This window comes from Papio anubis, chromosome 1 (assembly GCF_008728515.1).
Source record: "Papio anubis isolate 15944 chromosome 1, Panubis1.0, whole genome shotgun sequence".
NCBI lineage: Eukaryota > Metazoa > Chordata > Mammalia > Primates > Cercopithecidae > Papio > Papio anubis.
The window spans coordinates 141,611,932-141,630,418 of record NC_044976.1 but is presented as its reverse complement, the minus strand read 5'-3'; the positions used below and the strand labels follow the sequence as shown (position 1 = coordinate 141,630,418).

Below are 18,487 nucleotides of genomic sequence, written 5' to 3'. Positions count from 1 at the left end.
TGTAGGCTGGTGATTTGCTGCTAGCAAACAGAAGTAGGTAGAGGTGATAGCATGTTACTTCCAAGACCACGTTCCAAAGGCTGCTTCTGCCTTGAGGCACTCATATTCGCTCTCACTTGTTCTGCAGGAAACCAGGTTCCATGTTGTGAGCTGCTGTATGGACACGCACATGTGGCATAAATGAATCTTGCCAACAATTGTGCTTGGAAGTGAATCACCCTTTCCCCATCCCAGCTGAGCTCTCAGATGCAGCACCTTAACTACAGTTTCATGAGAGACTAAGCCAGAGGCACCTAGATAAGGAGAACACAGATTACTGACCCACAGCAACTGTGAGATAATAAATGTTTGGTATTTTCAGCCAAGCTTTGGGATGATTTGCTCTGCAGTAATACCTAAGTAATACATATATGTACCCTGAATCTTTTTTTTTTTTTTTTTGAGACAGGGTCTCACTCTGTTGCCTAGGCTGGAATGCTCACTGCAGCCTTCACCTTCCTGGTTCAAGCGATTCTGACCTCAGCCTCCCAAGTAGCTGGGACTACAGGCATGTACTATCAAGCCCAGGCTAATTTTTTTGTATTTTTAGTAGAGACGGGGTTTCAGCATGTTGGCGAGGCAGGTCTCAAACTCCTGACCTCAGGTGATCTGCCCGCCTCGGCCTCCCAAAGTGCTGGGATGACAGGCATGAGCCACTGCGCCCAGCCGCTGAATCCTTTTAAAAACACATGTTGAATTGTTTAAAAACACCTTATTTAAAAGAACAGATGTGTGTCTAAAGAGTAAAAACAGAATATCAGGAAACAGGATTTCAGAAGTTCCTTGGAAGGAAATGTAATACAGAGCAAAGAGCACTGGCCTTTGAGTTGAAAGACCTGGGTCTAGTCTGAGGCTCACCACTTCCAACCAGGTTGCCTTGGGTAACTGACCCCCAATCTTGGGTTACTGTTTCTTCTTCTGCATGCAGGTCATCCTAGCAAGGATACATCCTGCAAGCACATCTTCCAACGTGCCTTCCATACCTGATCATCTGTGATTCTAGGTCATCTATTGTGACTGCCAAGCAGATTAAAGCTACTCATCCTTTAGTGATAAGAAAAACCAGACTTACAGGGCAACCCATGGCATTTTGGGCATCACTGACAGAAGTATTTAAAGATTTAGCACACATTCACAATCTGTTACTCGATAGTTCCCACCTGGTGGTCCTAGCTATAAGCATCTATAATAGTACCAGTATTTACTACATTCCAGACACTGCGTACTTCATGTTGAATACAAGGAACCCTCACAACAACCATGAGGTTGGCGCTGGAGTCACTGCTGCTTTCTGAATGAGAAAACTGAGAGTAAGAAAATCTAAATAATTCTAGTTAGCAAATGGTAGCACTGGCATTGTTTCACTAGCCACTCAACCGTACTAGCTCTCTGCAGATGAGTGTCACCCAGCTGTCTCAGGTAGTCTTGGCATGACATGGGTTGAAACTAAACATTACTGTGCTCGTCCAATTCTGGGTATGTTCTGGTTTCACAAAGACCTTTTCTGAGGGGAATACTGAGCTGGGCACTTTATTTTGGTATTTCTTTCTCTGTTTTAACCTTTAAGTACTCTTATCCTTTATAATCTCAAAGATATACTAACCTTTTTTTTTTTCAAAATCTATACTTTTTTTTTTTTTTTTTTTTTTTTGAGACAGAGTCTCACTCTGTGGCCCAGGCTGAAGTGCAGTGGCGTGATCTCGGCTCACTGCAACCTCTGCCTCCCAGGTTCCAGGGATTATCCTGCCTCAGCCTCCCAAGTAGCTGGGATTACAGGCATGCGCCACCATGCCCGGCTAGTTTTTGTATTTTTACTAGTGACAGGGTTTCACCATGTAGGCCAGGCTGGTCTCAAACTCCTGACCTTAAGTGATCCGCCCACCTTGGCCTCCCAAAGTGCTGGGATTACAGGCATGAGCCACCGCGCCTGTCCGGGAGTCTCTTATTTAAGGGTGAAATAATAAACCCATTTTCCCACAAGCGTAAGCTGTGTTCTCTAACCCAGCTTCTATCAGTAAAAAATTAAGTAATAAAGTTGACATTTTTATCTCCAACAGTTTGTGTCCTGTCTCTCAAAATTTGACAGCTGCATGGGGAGGGAAAGGATTTTACTATCTACTGCAGCTAAACTGTGCAAGTTACAATATAATATGTAAAAACATATTCTACTCACAAGTTTGGACTCGATCCTGCAGAGGAGCCAAAAAAATCTTAGGTATAGAACTAACACAATTAAACCTGTCTCCTAGGAAGACAGCTCTTGCAGCATGGGACTGGAGAGAGAGAAACTGGAGGCAGGTGATTAGGAAAGGGCTGTTGTAATAGCCAAGGGAAAGAGGATTGTGCCTGAACTAGGGGTATAGTCATAGAGAGAAATGGACAGGTATGATCTATGGAAGAATTTGTAAGAATGAATTTACAATGAAGAAAATTGGCTTGAAGTAAGGAATTGGTGAGATAACTTCAAAGTTTCTAGTTTTTGCCAGGGCAAAAATGATGACATCATTAATAAAATAACCAAGCCAGGGAATTCAGAAGGAACAGCAAATTTAAGTTAGGGGCAGGATGGGGGTATAGGTTTGCAGGTATATTTTAGATATGAGGTGTTTGAAGCCCTCTAAGACACTCAAAGAGAGAAGTTCAATTGAAATGCATGCCTCCAACTCTAGGGATTGGTCAGGCCTAGAGATATACAAGAGGGAGAAAATGAGTCTGTCCAGGAATAATATGGAGAACGAGAAGAGCAGACAGCTGAGAGGGCAAAACTCCCCAAGGGGAGCAGTACAGAAGGTAAATAAAAAGAACGGAATCAAGCAGGGAATGAGGGAGTTGGAACCTCACACCAAATGACACAAGTCACAAAAGTACTGGACAGCTTCTATTAAATATGAAAATCCATGTGTCTGCTAAGCCTGCAACTCCAAAATAGCTCTGAAATCCTTTGAGATACTTACCTTACTGTCAAAAAGTGACAGTGGCTTCACGGTCTTCAGAGAAAACCTCATGACTGCATACAAGATGGAGCACAGGATGGAGTGGTGCTCCACCAGTGGGTAGTGGATGTGCTTCTGTTCAAGGGCCAGTTCCACTATGGAGATGGGTCCTTCCACGGAGAGCCACGCATCCTCAGTATCCAGCACAGGCACCTGTATTTCATCCCTGCTAACATCTGCCTAAGGGTTTTAAGAATGGAGGACTGTGTTTAGTAATGGAAAAATAATAGCTTACAAATATCCTAATGAGTTTATTAGCAGCAAAGTGCAAACTCATATTGCACACTGTCCCAAATTGTAATAAACACAAAGTCTAATTTCAAGAAGGATTTAGTAAGAAAATATCACTACCTTTTAGGCTTAAGTCAAAATTTAGAAATGAGGGAATGAAAAACAACCTCATTAAAATAGTCATTTATTAAATGCAATGGTTTGCAGAATATTTAATATCTTAGGAGCAGTTCAGAATGAAAATACACCTCTTTTACCTCCATTAAGATCTGAAGAAGATCCAAACAGGAGCCAAGGAAAGATGTCATTGCTGTGTCACTCATTCCCACATCCTGTTTTTAAAAAAGGAACATAATTAGGCCCTGCAGGAAAACTGCTGTAGTTACTATCAGCAAAACAAGAACGAGGATACACTACGCCTGTTCGGCTGACTTTCCACACTAAATAGACGGCAAGAATTTGAAAGTCAAGGCATCAGCATATTTAAGTTCCTTCTTTTATTTACTGTCAACCAATTTTAAAGTCAAGCTTTACAAAGTGGTACAAATACTGACTTTTAAAACAAGTAGTGTTCTTTGTGTACTGTAAAGACACAGTCTCATCAGTTACTATAGATGGTGGCACTTCTGAGCTCACTGTTCAGCTTGCTAAGGCATCTGGTAGCCAAATAATTGTGGTAGACGGAAGATGCACACATGAGAATCTAACCTGAAGAGTTCCAAGAAAACAGCCTGATCTGCTTTCAGAGTGTCTTTTACAGACTAAACCCAACCCTCTGAGCAAAACTAGAATCTTCAAGCTTGAGAACTAAATACCAGATTCATGCTGTGAGCAACAGATGACTTTCAATGACTCCTTTAAAGGACCTGTCCAAGGGACCACTGCATTTGTGTATAATCTCTTTTTCTGAGACGGAGTTTCACTTCTGTTGCCCAGACTGGAGTACAGTGGCACGATCTCAGCTCACTGCAACCTCCACCTCCCGGGTTCAAGCAATTATCCTGCCTCAGCCTCCTGAGTAGCTGGGATTACAGGCGTCCACCACCACAGCTGGCTAGTTTTTGTATTTTCAGTAGAGATGGGGTTTCACCTTGTTGGTCAGGCTGGTCTCAAACTCCTGACCTCAGGTGATCCACCAGCCTCGCCTTTCCAAAATGCTAGGATTACAGGCGTGAGCCACCGCGCCTGGCCGTATACTGTTTTTAAAAGCAACAATTTATAATTTCCTCACATCCCCAAAGCAAATAATTCAGTATTTCTGGTATATGCACGCACACACACACACACACAAAACTCTAGTCATACAACCATTCTCAACAACACACCAGAAAAAGTCTTCAACAATGGATGCTAGTACTATTAATTTCTCAGGTCAAATACAAGTCCCGCATCCACGGATTAGAATAGTAGTTAAGACTAATGTTATATTTATATACTTATGTTATTTTATATATATATATATATGTAGATCAAATTAACTACTTCATATGAACTTGCTTCACTTTGATGTTGGATGCTTCCATTATAAATGTTGAATCGGAATTACAGCAAAAATATGCAGCAATGGTAGCATGTTATCCTGTTCGCAGTCCAAAGCTGAACACTTCTTATAAAAACCTAGTTTAATATGCTATCTAACAATCTGGAAAAGTAAATTAAAATTGGCCATAGTTCATGACCAGTTTCCTTAATGCAGTATTCTCTTTCCATTTTTCTTATCTCCTCCTGATACGTCATCACAATGGTAAAAGGCAAAGTTCACCCCTACAGTTAATAAAGTACTACATAAAGTGTGGAATTAACAATTATAATTCTAGTTATGGGAGATTCACTTACCCTTCGGCATAACCTATCCTTTGGTGATTTTCCAACCTAAAATAAAAAGACAAAATGTTGTAACATTTAATAATTTACAAAGACATCACTATGACACAAATAATAAAAAGTAACCAAAATTAAAAACTATAAATGCAGCTATAAATATATGTGGCAGCTTCATTAATTAGCTGTTGATTCTACCAACAGGAGATGCAATTAAATTTGTGATGAAACTTAATCTCACACTGGGTTCAAGAATAATCCTTTTCAAATATAAATTACGTATTTCTGAACTATTAAATAAGTAAAAACTTTAAAAATCTGGCCCTCACTTTGCATAGTCAAATAACTGTGTTGCCTAAAAACCCAAAGCCTAGGCCGGGTGTGGTGGCTCACGCCTGTAATCCCAGCACTTGGGAGGCCAAGGTGAACTGATCACCTGAGGTCAGGAGTTTGAGATTAGCCTGGCCAACATGGTGAAACCCCGTCTCTACTAAAAATATAAAAATTAGCTGGGCGTAGTGGCGTATACCTGTAGTCCTAGCTACTCGGGAGGCTGAGGCAGGGGAATCACTTGAACCCAGGAGGTGGAGGTTGTAGTGAGCCAAGATTGTGCCACTGCACTCCAGCCTGGGCATCAGAGTGAGACTCCATCCCACTCCCACCAAAGAAAAACTGGAAAAAATCCAAAACAAACGAACAAACAAACAAAAAAACAACCCAGAGCCTAATTCAAGGCTACTAATCAAGAACACCTAAGAATTCAGCTTGTTGATAAAGACACAATTGTTCGAAATAGAAAGAAAGGAAAAACACTCTACAGCAGATGGGAGTTATATTCCCAGCTCAGAAAAATTTCCTTAAGCAATAAGTACTTACTACGATTCTACTGTATTTCTCTACAGTGTAATAAGTGGGAGGTAAAAGTTCTGCCCTCAGAAATACTACTTGATATGAGAGGAAACTCACAGGAGACAGTGGGAAAAAACATCGCCTCACTACCACTTGCTGGGATTACTACGACAGCCTCGGGAACAACCAAGCTCAGCCAACCCCAACCCCAAGATATTTTGTCCGTTGCCAGAATCATCTTTTTAAACACAAATTTGAATATATAATTCCTCTGCTTAAAACTGTCTCAGTGTCTTCAGTATAAAATAATAGCTACCATCTAGTGAGCCCTTACCACATGTGCCAGACGCTGTGCTAAGCTTACACATACTACTAGAAAATCCAAATCCACAGCCTGCACAGGAAATTCTTCAATCTTAGCTTTTCTTTTCTTCTAATACAGCCTATGTTCCAGCCATACTAAGCTACTTACAGTTCTCTGAATCCAACAAGTTGCCTTGTATCTCCAGGACTGCTGGGATACACTTTCTTCTCACCTACTTTTTACTGGTTCATATATAGCCATCCACCAAAATTTAAGTCAGAAGTCTTCCCCTTGTTTTGCTATTTATTTCCTCCTCTTCTGAGCTCCTATTGTCTGTTTACCTGGTGTTCAAACTGTGAGCTCTTTGAGGGCCAGGACCGTAACTTCCATTGGTTCAACCACAGAACCTGGCATAGTCTTGGCACATGAGAGATAACACATTATAATAAAGACTTATCCAATCACAAATTTCCTACTTCCTGGCTTAGGATTATTTTCACCCCAATCAAAGTAGTGAAGATCAAATGTGATTGTGGATGTGAGAATGCTGTGAAACTACAAATTGTAACACACACATAAATTACATTTTATTGTTATTCTCTCAAAAGACGAGGGGGTAAGAGGTGAAGCTGAACAGGTGAACAACATCATAAAGGCCAAAAGATGCAAGTTCCAAGAAAGAAGTTAAGCAGTCAAGGAAGATGAGCACAGAGGAAAGAAGGGTTAGATTTAACTAGAAAAATGTTAGCAATAACATCAAAGAGAGCAATTTCAAGGGGAGCAGTGGTCTAAAGTTGGGTCTTGGCTGTGGTGCTATTCATGATGCAGGAATGACTGTGACTATACATTTAAAATAATATGTTATCTTTACAGTGGTAATTCTCTTAGCATCCACTCATCTGATGCCACACTAATCTACATTGTTGAGTGGCCTGTAAAACATACTAACTAGTGCCCCTGGCCACTCAGCTGGAGACTAGGCTGGTATTCTCGGCATGCTAGCAGCTTCTGCTCCCACTAGTTGAGTTCTATGCTTACTTGTTATGCTTGTTCCCAAAGCTACTCATGCTAGTTGTACATGTCACTGTAATTATGTAATTTAATTCAATAACTGATGAAATATGAATGAGAAAAAAGGGGCAGCTATTTACATGAATGCTATGTTGAATGCTTTGCAAAGATTTATGGAGGAGAATAACTCCTAGGCCTTTTGGATTTGATACAGAGGGAGCAACTACAAAAATTATAGAAATCTAAAAGTTTGGACTCAGATTACATAGCAACTTTAAAAAAATAAGATCTAGCCATGATAGGCAATACATTATGGGTGAGGTTTATGCAAGAAAACCAAAGGAGAATTGCAATCAACTCCATTCAAAGAAAATATCTTGGCCTTATATCAAAGATTGGTAAGTGTGAATTTGTACATTTTAATTTAAAATAAAATGCAAATCCTTGCTTGAATCAACTACCAGTCCTAATCTCTTTAGTTAAGAGGCTTTTATGTTAGTCTCTTTATGAGGATTTAGAGCTCTTCTTCATGTCATTAAAATGCCAGTACTGGGCATTACATTTAACTGAGTATGAGTAAAATCTAATTATCAAATTAAAAAATAGTCTAACAAAGCTTAATGTGAGCAATCTTTCTAATATTAGTCAATTAAGAGAACCAAATAAATAAGAAGTCAATACATGAAACTACCTTACCTTATCCATTAAGTATGTAGCAGCAGAAAATCTTTTAACTAAGAACGTATTCCACATCATCAGTGCAATGCCTAGATAGCAAGCAGAAGTAGTAAACAGAATGCTTATATATTCTCACTTTTATTACACATAACAAATTACTGTCTTTCTTAAGCTTATTAAACTATATGGACTACTTTTATTCCATTTTTTATATCTTATGTAATATTTATAAAGTTCTTGAAATCTTTAACTTCATTTAAAATCTGATTTAATAAGAATCAGAACGGGGCTGTGTAAGAGTATGTCTAAATTGCCACTAAGCATGAAGAAAAGAGTTACATCATTAGTTATGAGAGAAATACAATGTCACAGTGAGACAGCATTGCCTAACCACCAAAAAGGCTAAAAACAATGCTGAAATTATAATAACAAGTATTAGGATATGGAACCAATGGAACACTCATGCATTACTGCTGGTACAATAACTTAGTAAAACCACAGGGAAAACTGCTGGGGGTAGCTACTGAAGCTAAACATGTGTCTACTCTATCACCCAACAATTCTGCTGGGTATATACACTAGAGGAATGAATACAGAACGTATATGTATGAGATTGTTGGGAACAGTTTTATTCCCAACAGCCAAACACTAGAAACAATCCCAATGTCTGCCAATTGATTTTTTTCATCTATAACTACAAACTAAAGTAATATATAACAAAGTATTAAAAGCAAAATAATAATAATAATAATAAAAAAACAGTCTGGGCAACATGGTCAGAACCCATCTCTATGAAAAAATGTTTAACAAATTCGGCATGGTGGCGCATGGCTATAGTCCCACTCGGAGGCTGAGGTGATAGGACAGCTTGAGCTCAGGAGTTCAAGACTATTGTGAGCTATGACTGCGCCACTATACCCCAGCTGGGGTAACAAAGCAAGACCCTATCACTACTCACTGAGCTGTGGTATTAAAATTAAATTTCTGAAACAGTTGTCGATTAGGCAGTGTAAACATGGCATTTCACATGCTGTTATTACTACCCTTGTAGCTGAGTCTCTCTATGAGTAGGGCCCCTCACAGGCTTTGAGAAGCCAGGAACCTTACTCAGTGGGTAAAGATACAAATAGGTAAAGGCCTGACTTGAAGAAATACTAGTCTGAAGTCAGTAACTTAATTTTATCAATAAGGATAGAATAATCTAAATATGATATTTTCCAAATCAGTCAAGGTAAATATATATATATGTATGGGATGAAGGTAAGATCTAAGAGATGAATAAGTAATTTTCAAGTTCTCTTCAAGTAAAATGGGACATTTTACAATTTCTGCAACTTCATTTCGTATCACCTGCAAGAATGTGATAGAGGTGAAAAATACATAGCTTCTCTAGAATTTATCACAGAGACATAAGTTGGTATCTCCTCTTACTCAGCCTAACACCAAGTCTCATCACATACTAAGATTACTAACTAGCTTAGTGCTGATATCCTCAATTCCCTTAATGAAACCCATCTATCTATTAAATGGAATCTGTTTATAAGTTCAATATTTTTTCAAGGAGACATCAGTAGTTGCCAAGGTCTGGCAGCTAATGGAGAATACTCACATCCATTATAAGAAGCAAAAGATAGTTGCTACAGTCTAATCTTATTAGGCTTTTGGCTATCAAGATTTTTTATTAAGAATTACAGTCCTGAGAAATCCATCCCTCTTTCCTTCACGATCTGTGAAGGGTGTAATGAAGGCAGCTGTTCTGCCTCTATCATTGATTTCCTCTTTCCTTGGAAGGCTAGATGCAGAACAGCTGTCTTAATTACACCCAGGAATAGTAGTCAGCTTGGGGAACAGAAGTGGTGATTACTACCAGTTGTTTTGCCCTTTTATAAATAGCACTTTTCCAAGTAGTTAAAATGGCCAGTACTATTTATTTTATTTTTTTTTTAGAGACAGGGTCTTACTCTGTCACCCAGGCTGGATGCAGCGGTGTGATCACAGCTCACTGCAGCCTTGAACTACTGGGCTCAAGAGACCCTTGCACCTCAGCCAATACACAGTAATACGTTAGGTTGCAGGATAATCAAATAAAAATGTAACAGGTTGTGAATCTTTAAATTCACATCCTGTTAAATCAGGAAGCCTCTTTTAGATCAACCAGTGATGTTTCTAACATCTGTTTACTTACCATTTTGAACATGTGCATTAAAAATGTGCTTCAAGTGTTCTATTGACCTAACAAAAAAACGTGCTTCCTTACATACAGGGAGAAAAAAAAGAGAAAGAAAAAGAGGTATCATTTAATAGGTTTTACCATTATCAATGGAGACTTCTTACATACATTTCTGCATAAAGCTACCTAAGAATGTTGCAATAATAACATGAAATTATTGGGTAAGAAATAACTTTTGATAACTTAAACTGTCCCTCTTCAACTCACATTACCTATTACAGTGATTAATTCCTAGAAGCTCCTTGGTCATATGGGCTAACATCTGGATTCAAATTTGCTGTGGTTTGAATATCATAGCAATATTCTCTCCAATAAATACCTGAATTTCATATAGATGTAAAAACAATAAGCTTACTTTTGTAGATACAGTTCATTCATTCATCATTCAACAAATATTTATTGAGTATCTAGTATGCACCAAGCCCTATTTGAAGCATGATGGATTCCATAATGAACAAAACAGACCCAAAGTCTTGCCTTCATTGAGTTTAAATTCTAGTGAGGAACCTACATAATAAACATAAGTAAATATATTATATTTAGTATGTTAATGGTAAGTGCCAAAGAGAAAACAATTAAAGCAGGAAGGAAATATGAAATATCAGATGGGATGTTTGAAATTCAACTCTTTCTAATCAAAGAAGTTTACATATTAAAACTCAAATACAGAATGCAACACTGATTAAATCATTCAGATCTCTGCTAAATAATTTTGTAGCTTGTACATCATCATCAAACATATCATCATTGCCAATACATATTGTGTTGAAATTTCTCCAAAGGTAATATTATTGTTTTGAGCCTTATAAAATTATGTGTGTCAAATGGTGGAGCTGAGACTGTGGTTGGATGGGACAAGATGAATATTTAATGGTAAAAACAAACTAGTAAAACAACAACTTCTTTTAAATGTAAGCAACACTAATGATACTGATAACACTAGTCAAAATGTTAGGCACTATGCATTCATTTTCTCAAAATACGCAATAACCTTTTGAGATAACTACTATTACAGCCTTCATTTTAGGAGAATGTTGAAACAAACAGTTCAGAAACTGTGTGCTATGATGATTATAAGCTCTATGCAGCAGCCATGGGGCTTGACATCAGCTTTGTCTATGCCCCCTCTGCAAGCTGCTTTTGGTTTATAAACAAATACTACAAAGCAGAATTTTCTTCTTAAATGCCACTTTTTTAGACTTGAATTTGAAATTAATTCATTCAGATTTTAGAAATTATTATGTTCTCATCCTAGACATAATATTCCTTTTTAATAAAATGGAAAAGTAACACAGTTAAGTAGAGAGCCTATATATGATCGCCATTCAGGTTGTAGTCAACTGAAGAGGATGATTTGAAGGGCATTAAGAGGATCCTCTGTCCTAAAATCATTTTTTGGTCAAGGTTTAATTGATCAAAGACTATTCCTTTATTTAAATCACTTACTTTCATAATGTCTTCCTTTAATATATGTGATTACAGTTTTTTGGAGGAAGGAAGAGTATCGTTTCCATTAATCTATTAGCATGAATTAGTTCATCTGTGAGAGTTCTCTACAATAGTACAATCTCACATAAGGATGATAAAGGTAAGAATTTTGATTTGAGAGGAATAATTTACCAGGGCACTGACTAGGGAAGTCTAAGTGAAGGACTGATTGGCAAAGAGGAATATTTACAATATGTTTTTAGATCTTATTTGATCATGGCACCTTCATTTTAAAAAGGAGGGAGAAGGAGGTAGAAAATAACAGGCCAGAGATTCAGTGGCTCTCTTGAGCCAGAAGCTTGTCAGCAATTGAGCTGGGATCCAAATCTCTGCCTTCTGCCTCCAGGCTTGGGGCCTCCCCCCATGCTGCTTCTAGACTGCGAATGCCCTGGTAGAAACAGTGGCTACCAAAAGCAATAGAAAATGACGCCTGAGCAGAGAGCTGAGAGGGCAGCAAGGCTAACCTTGGACTAGAGTCAACCCTGGGCACAATCTGCCTCTTTGTTCTTCTAAGGCAAACAGAAGTAACAGATAAATACATATTTGAACAATCAGACACTAGGTTAATCTCAGGACCTTCACTCTTGACTTTTATCATGATGACCATAATATTAAGAATATTCTGTTAGGTTGATGCCATTTCATGCAGGAATTCAGAAGGAAATAAACAATATACTTGTCACAACCTAACTAGGGAGTAGGGCAAAGGACACTGGTTTTAGATAAAGAGAACCCTACGTTTAAATCCTGACACTTACTTAGCTGTGTGTCTGCAGGGAAGAAACTTAACTTCTCTGAGCCCTAGTATTTTCTTCTTTAGAGCAGGGATAATGACAGTATCTATACTTCACAGGTTTACTGGGAGGATTATAAGAGGAAATATGTGAAAGGCATTACAATGGGGAAAAAGCCAGTGTTTATCACAGAGGCATTACAATGGGGAAAAAGCCAGTGTTTATCATAAGCTATTTAATTAGACAGTCCCCACATATGAATAGCATGAACACAGAAGCAGAAATAACATGAAAGAGGCAACGAGAATCTCACCTCTGGATCTTTATTCCACTGAACAACATACTCCCAGCAGCAATGTGCGTGCAACACATCGAGCTCAAGGCTACAAGGAAATTGCTCATAGGCTAAATGCAGTAAGTCTGGAAGTCAGAAGAAAGCAGTGATGTTATTTTTTTCCTTAATGAACACTTGGCCACATCTTTCCTCTCTGGATTTCAAGTTTCTCATTATTGGTGTATCACCTGGTATGGCTCCTAAGTCCATCTCCACCTCTGATACCTCAAGGAAACCTCTGTTAACACCTTCTTTGGGTTCATCTGGGTTTTCTGCATCTCTTTCTTCATTAGCCAGTTTTAATACTTCAGGGCTGAAGTCCTGTTTAAATATCCACTTGGCTACACTGTCTGCAATGCCACCTATAGTTTGGAGACAAGGAAGAAAATAAAAATTTACAACACACACAGCAGTGTTTGCCAATGGGAGCCAATTTCCTTACGAAGAGATCTAAGCGACACATTTATTTCTGAGCCTGAAGGTGACCCAAAAAAGCCCTGAGATTTACAGCAGTGTTCCTACCTACCACGCAACTTGTGAGGGCAACAAGCGGGATATTTACGATGTCAGGGCATCCTTATACTCTCAGAAAATGTTAGATAAATATAAATGCACAAGCATATGTCTGTATACCATTTGCTTTCTATGTTCAAAAATTTAAAATACACTTTACAGGAGACAAAAAAATTAATATATCCTTAAAACACTTTTACTTCAATTATAAGTGAAAATAGATTGGTTAGAATGACACTTGTCTAGGCTCCTAAGACCAATATAATATTACTTTTTTTTTTTTTTTTGAGATGGAGTCATGCTTTGTTGCCTAGGCTATAGTGTAGTGGTGCGATCTCGGCTCACTGCAACCTCCGCTTCCCAGGTTCAAGCGTTTCTCCTGCCTCAGCCTCCCAAGCAGCTGGGATTACAGGCACATGCCACCACGCCCAGGTAATTTTTTTGTATTTTTAGTAGAGATGGGGTTTCGCCATGTTGGCCTGGCTGGTCTCGAGCTTCTGACCTCAGGTGATCCGCCTGCCTCGGACTCCCAAAGTGCTAGGATTACAGGCATGAGCCACCGTACCCGATAAATATTACTTTTTTTTTTTTGAGACAGAGTTTTGCTCTTGTTGTCCAGGCTGGGGTGCAATGGCGCAATCTCAGCTCACTGCATCCTCCACCTCCCAGGTACAAGGGATTCTCCTGTCTCGGCCTCCCAAGTAGCTTGGATTACAGGCATGTGCCACCATACCTGGCTAAATTTTTTATATTTAGTAGAGACAGGGTTTCACCATGTTAGTCAAGCTGGTCATGAACTCTTGACATCAGGTGATCCACCTGCCTCAGCCTCCCAAAGTGCTGGGATTACAGGCATGTGCCACCGTGCCCAGCCCTATTACTTTTAATAATCAACTAATTTGCCTATATGCAATATTTATGGGCCTAATTTAGCCATAGCTACTCAACAGCATTATACTATATCATGTTTCAGTCATCAATATAGTATAAAAAATTGTAAACACATGCTGAAAAATGTTCCAGATGTTTAAAGAGCACTGTTTATTATCAAAAACAAATTATACTTCTATTGTTTACCAAAACTTTCTCAGTCTTTCCTCATCTTTTGATTCAGATAAAAACCTTTCCACAAAAAGAATGCCTCACAGTAAATTCACAATTGTCAGTGAAAATAAATGCGAGCAATATGCTGGGTGATCTAATTTCTTATGTTTGGCTTCTAAATCATTGGAAAATTCTCATTCCAGAATTAAGCCCCTGATTCCATTGCTTAGGTTAATATTCAAACGGCATCCTTACCCCTTCACTAGGTGGCAACATGAAGTGTGGTGAGTTTGCAATAAAAAATGGTCATGAGTTTTATAAAGAATGAGAAAACAAGTAAACTAAAAATCTATAAATATGTGGGTATTTATAAACCTCACATACAGTCCTTCCAGTATCAAATGCCTAAAAGAGCTGCTGATACAAGTGTGAGCCCCCAAAGACAACTAAAAATGTAAGATGTTTATGTTCCTACAAGATATCAGCACAGGAACCCAAATGACTCCAGGACAGCAGAAAGTGATGCTTCACAACAGAGGAATAACATTCTGTGGATATTAGGAGGAAGAAGAGAAAATCTGCAGTTAGTGAATCATGAAAGGTTTCCTGGAGGAGAAGCATTTGAGCTGGACCTTGAAAGATGAGTAAGATTTTGATATCCATGAGTGAGAGAGGCAGGGAAAGGGAAGAGGATAGGCCCAGATCTAAGACAGGAAGCACATGGATGCTTCATTTTAACTAAAGTCTAGGAAGCAAATGAGAAAGAAATAGAAAAATCAGTCGGATTCAAAGTCAAAAGTTATTGGAGAGTAAGTTTAAGAGTTTATGCTTTGTTCAGGCAATTCTTGAACTATCTCATGATCCCCTTAAAATTACTGGCAATCCCAAAGAACTTTGGTTTATGAGTTACAGCTGTCAGTCTTTATGGTACTAAAAATTAAAACTGATAAATAAAAAATATTTTATTAGTCCATTTTGAAATGAAAATAATAAACTAATTACATGCTAATATTTTATGAAAATAATTACATTTGACCAGTAATCCCATTACTGGGTATATACCCAAAGGATTATAAATCATTTTACTATAAAGACACATGCACACGTATGTTTATTGCAGCATTATTCACAATAGCAAAGACTTGGAACCAACCCCAATGTCTATCAATGATAGACTGGATAAAGAAAATGTGGCACATACACGCCATGGAATACTATGCAACCACAAAAAAGGATGAGTTCATGTCCTTTGCAGGGACATGGATGAAGCTGGAAACCATCATTCTCAGCAAACTAACATAGGAACAGGAAACCAAACACTGCATGTTCTCACTCATAAGTGGGAGTTGAACAATGAGAACACATGGACACAGGGAGGGGAACATCACACACCAGGGCCTGTGGTGGGGTGGGGGGCTAGGGAAGGGACAGCATTAGGAGAAATACCTAATGTAGATGACAGGTTTATGGGTGCAGCAAACCACCATGGCACATGTATACCTATGTAACAAACCTGCATGTTCTGCACATATATCCCAGAACTTAAAGTATAATAAATAAATAAATAAATAAATAAAATCTGGCCTCATACAGACATGTAAGTGAAAAAAGGAGGACTCCTGAGGTCCTCTGACCACTCTTTGAGAATCACTGCCAATTTTCTTAGGCAGAGGGAAGCACCTAGCGGTTCCTGAGCATGGAACTGACCAAATGAGACTTTAGAGAAAATTAATTTAGAGGAAGTATACAGAAGGTTATTGTTATTTTTTAAATCTGAGTGTATTTTTCTTTCTCTATTCTTTCCGTCGTTTCTATTAAAAGAAACCCTCGTAACATAACAATATGGATGTAAATGCTCAAATAAACTTCATCTTACCTTTTCCTCCTTCTAATAACTTTTTAACAGAAAGCCTTGGAAGTGGCTCAGCCTGCAGTGATGATACTTTGGAGGTCTGAGTGTTCCCTTTGCTGTGAAGCAGAGTCTGAAGTATGAGACAATCCTCCAGCTGTTTCAGAAGGAGTTTCCAGTACTCAGTGTCAAGAGAAAGTGCCTCCCAGGAATCAGTGAGGGCCTCTGAATCAGCACCCAAAACTGTTTGAGAAAACTAATAAAAAATGCACTGGTGATTCTCTGCCAAAGATTCTGAATCAATATTAACTTGAATGAGCTTTTAACTTGAAAGCTGATGGATACTGAGGATACATCACAAAGCAACACATAAATGCTATTTCCCAAATATTACTACTTGGCTGGATGAAACATGAGGGTCAGGAGTAGACTGCAAACTCATAGGCAAGGATGGTGAGTTCAGATATTTATAAGGAGTCCTGCACTAATGGCCCTGATTCAACCAGTGTACATTTCAAAGTTTTCTGGGCCATCTTTGGCAAAGGCCACAGTTTTGTCTAGCACTACCATCAAAAAACTTATATCTCTTCAGAATGCACTCTTCAACCTAAAAAAAAATCTGAAATTTCATCTCTCTCCATCATAATGAACATTGCAAGCAGGCAATATTAAATTTAGCCTATAAACAACAGTGACTTGTGAATCTCCACAGACCTGTTTGGTGTCTCATCCAAATTAATGTAACACCCCCTGGAAAAAATTATTTGATCTACCATAAGCTGTAAAGGAAATGTGAGTCCTCAAGAGATGAGAAAAAAACACAGTAGGATACTGTCATGTGGCAACTGCTAAATTCAAGTATCCATGGCATCATTCTGAATAAACAAATTAAGGGGAGCACCTCTCATCCCTCTCCCCGCTCCAAAAAACCCCCTAAAAAACCCCAGAAAAGGAAAGCATCCCCTTAGCCTATGGATGTGTACAGATCAAAACCATACCTTTACCCACTTACTTTTTTCTCTGTCATGTTGTTTGATATCTGCGCAGCAACAGAATGCCCAACATGTGCAGACAACAGAGCAGCTCCATTGTTCTCAGACTGAATACAGGCTGTGCGCATCTGCTGCCACCATGGGGACACAGACTGAGAATCCCAGGTCTCATCGATGGCCACTATAGGGATAGGAGAAAACTGAAAAATAAACTCTTGCCCTGTCAATTTTTTGGGACTAACCATTTATGTTAAACATAATGTTAAAACTAAGTTCCCTACTGATATATTTTTATATTTCTCAGTGAAGTGGAAGTCTAACACTCTATTTTATTCAGAACATTTCTATTCCATTTATTTATGCGCTTTTAGTCATCTTTGTTCTCAATCAATATTAAATCCTTATTTGGAATATTTCATCATTATTGAAAACTATTGAATATTTTAATAGATTAACATTCTGGTAATCATACAAAAAATAACAAGAAAAACATTACCTCCCCTAAGACCATTTCCATTTGCCTTACTGAGTTAACATGTATTGTTCAAATCATGTTTTTTTATGATGATACAAAATATAAAATTTCATAAATTAAAGCATAAGTCAAATGCATTAAAAGTATTCTATTAATACATAAAAGAATCTCTATGGTGAAATGTTTTGTACACTATAGACTCTTTCTATTAAGGGATCCTATCTACTCTCCCATCTTTTTGTGACATTTCAAACACGAAACTTTGTTTACAGGAGCAACAAACTTTGTTTACCTTTCATCTTGCTCAGGAGGGACAGCATGGTATGAAGACAGCAGACTGACTGTTGTTTATCCAAAATATCCTTTTCCTTCGAAAGCCAAACACTCAGGAGCAGAGACTGAAATCAAATTTAAATCTTTTTCAGTCTAAAAAAAAAATTTAACATAGAAAAATCTTACACTTTCCTAGACAGCAGATGCATGCATATGGATGATGCAGCTTCTTGAGGTGAAAAAATAAGCAGTTGCTTGCTGTATCATGTAATGTGAGAGGGAGAATGAGGTCCCTTGTCTACCTAGGAGATTCTCTATAACCTGTTGTATATTTAAACTTCACTGTTTCCAGCTCTTCTTTGGGTTAAGCATTGCCTTCCAATCCAAATCTCTATTAAGGAGCACATTACCAGATAGGAGTTACTACTACGTGAGCATAGATATGCTGTTGATTAACGAGGTATCACTTGGCTGTAGGTTTTGACAGGAGAGAGGTAGGATCTGGAGCTGTGGATCTTAGCCTTGCCTTGGCCGTACAAAGGTATTGCAGACGTGGCAGTGAGGAACAATATATAAAAGTATCAAACTCCAATTTTTAAATCACTACTAAGTTATGAAAAAACAGACTT

At 38.3% G+C, this 18,487-nt stretch overlaps 1 protein-coding gene across 2 annotated transcripts in view; it reads right to left on the bottom strand.

Moving 5' to 3' along the window:
- The window catches only part of RAB3GAP2 (RAB3 GTPase activating non-catalytic protein subunit 2), a 120,831-nt gene that overhangs the window by 5,941 nt on the left and 96,403 nt on the right, over nucleotides 1-18,487 (bottom strand). For both annotated transcript variants that reach the window (XM_031655598.1, XM_031655599.1), the window contains exons 22-31: nucleotides 17,878-17,983; nucleotides 17,131-17,291; nucleotides 16,146-16,374; nucleotides 12,901-13,074; nucleotides 12,692-12,798; nucleotides 10,112-10,178; nucleotides 7,945-8,015; nucleotides 5,100-5,135; nucleotides 3,521-3,595; nucleotides 2,994-3,212 (exon numbers count right to left, since the gene is read on the bottom strand). In XM_031655598.1, the coding sequence (XP_031511458.1) occupies nucleotides 2,994-3,212; nucleotides 3,521-3,595; nucleotides 5,100-5,135; nucleotides 7,945-8,015; nucleotides 10,112-10,178; nucleotides 12,692-12,798; nucleotides 12,901-13,074; nucleotides 16,146-16,374; nucleotides 17,131-17,291; nucleotides 17,878-17,983 (1,245 nt within the window). The remainder of the gene's footprint in view (nucleotides 1-2,993; nucleotides 3,213-3,520; nucleotides 3,596-5,099; nucleotides 5,136-7,944; nucleotides 8,016-10,111; nucleotides 10,179-12,691; nucleotides 12,799-12,900; nucleotides 13,075-16,145; nucleotides 16,375-17,130; nucleotides 17,292-17,877; nucleotides 17,984-18,487) is intronic.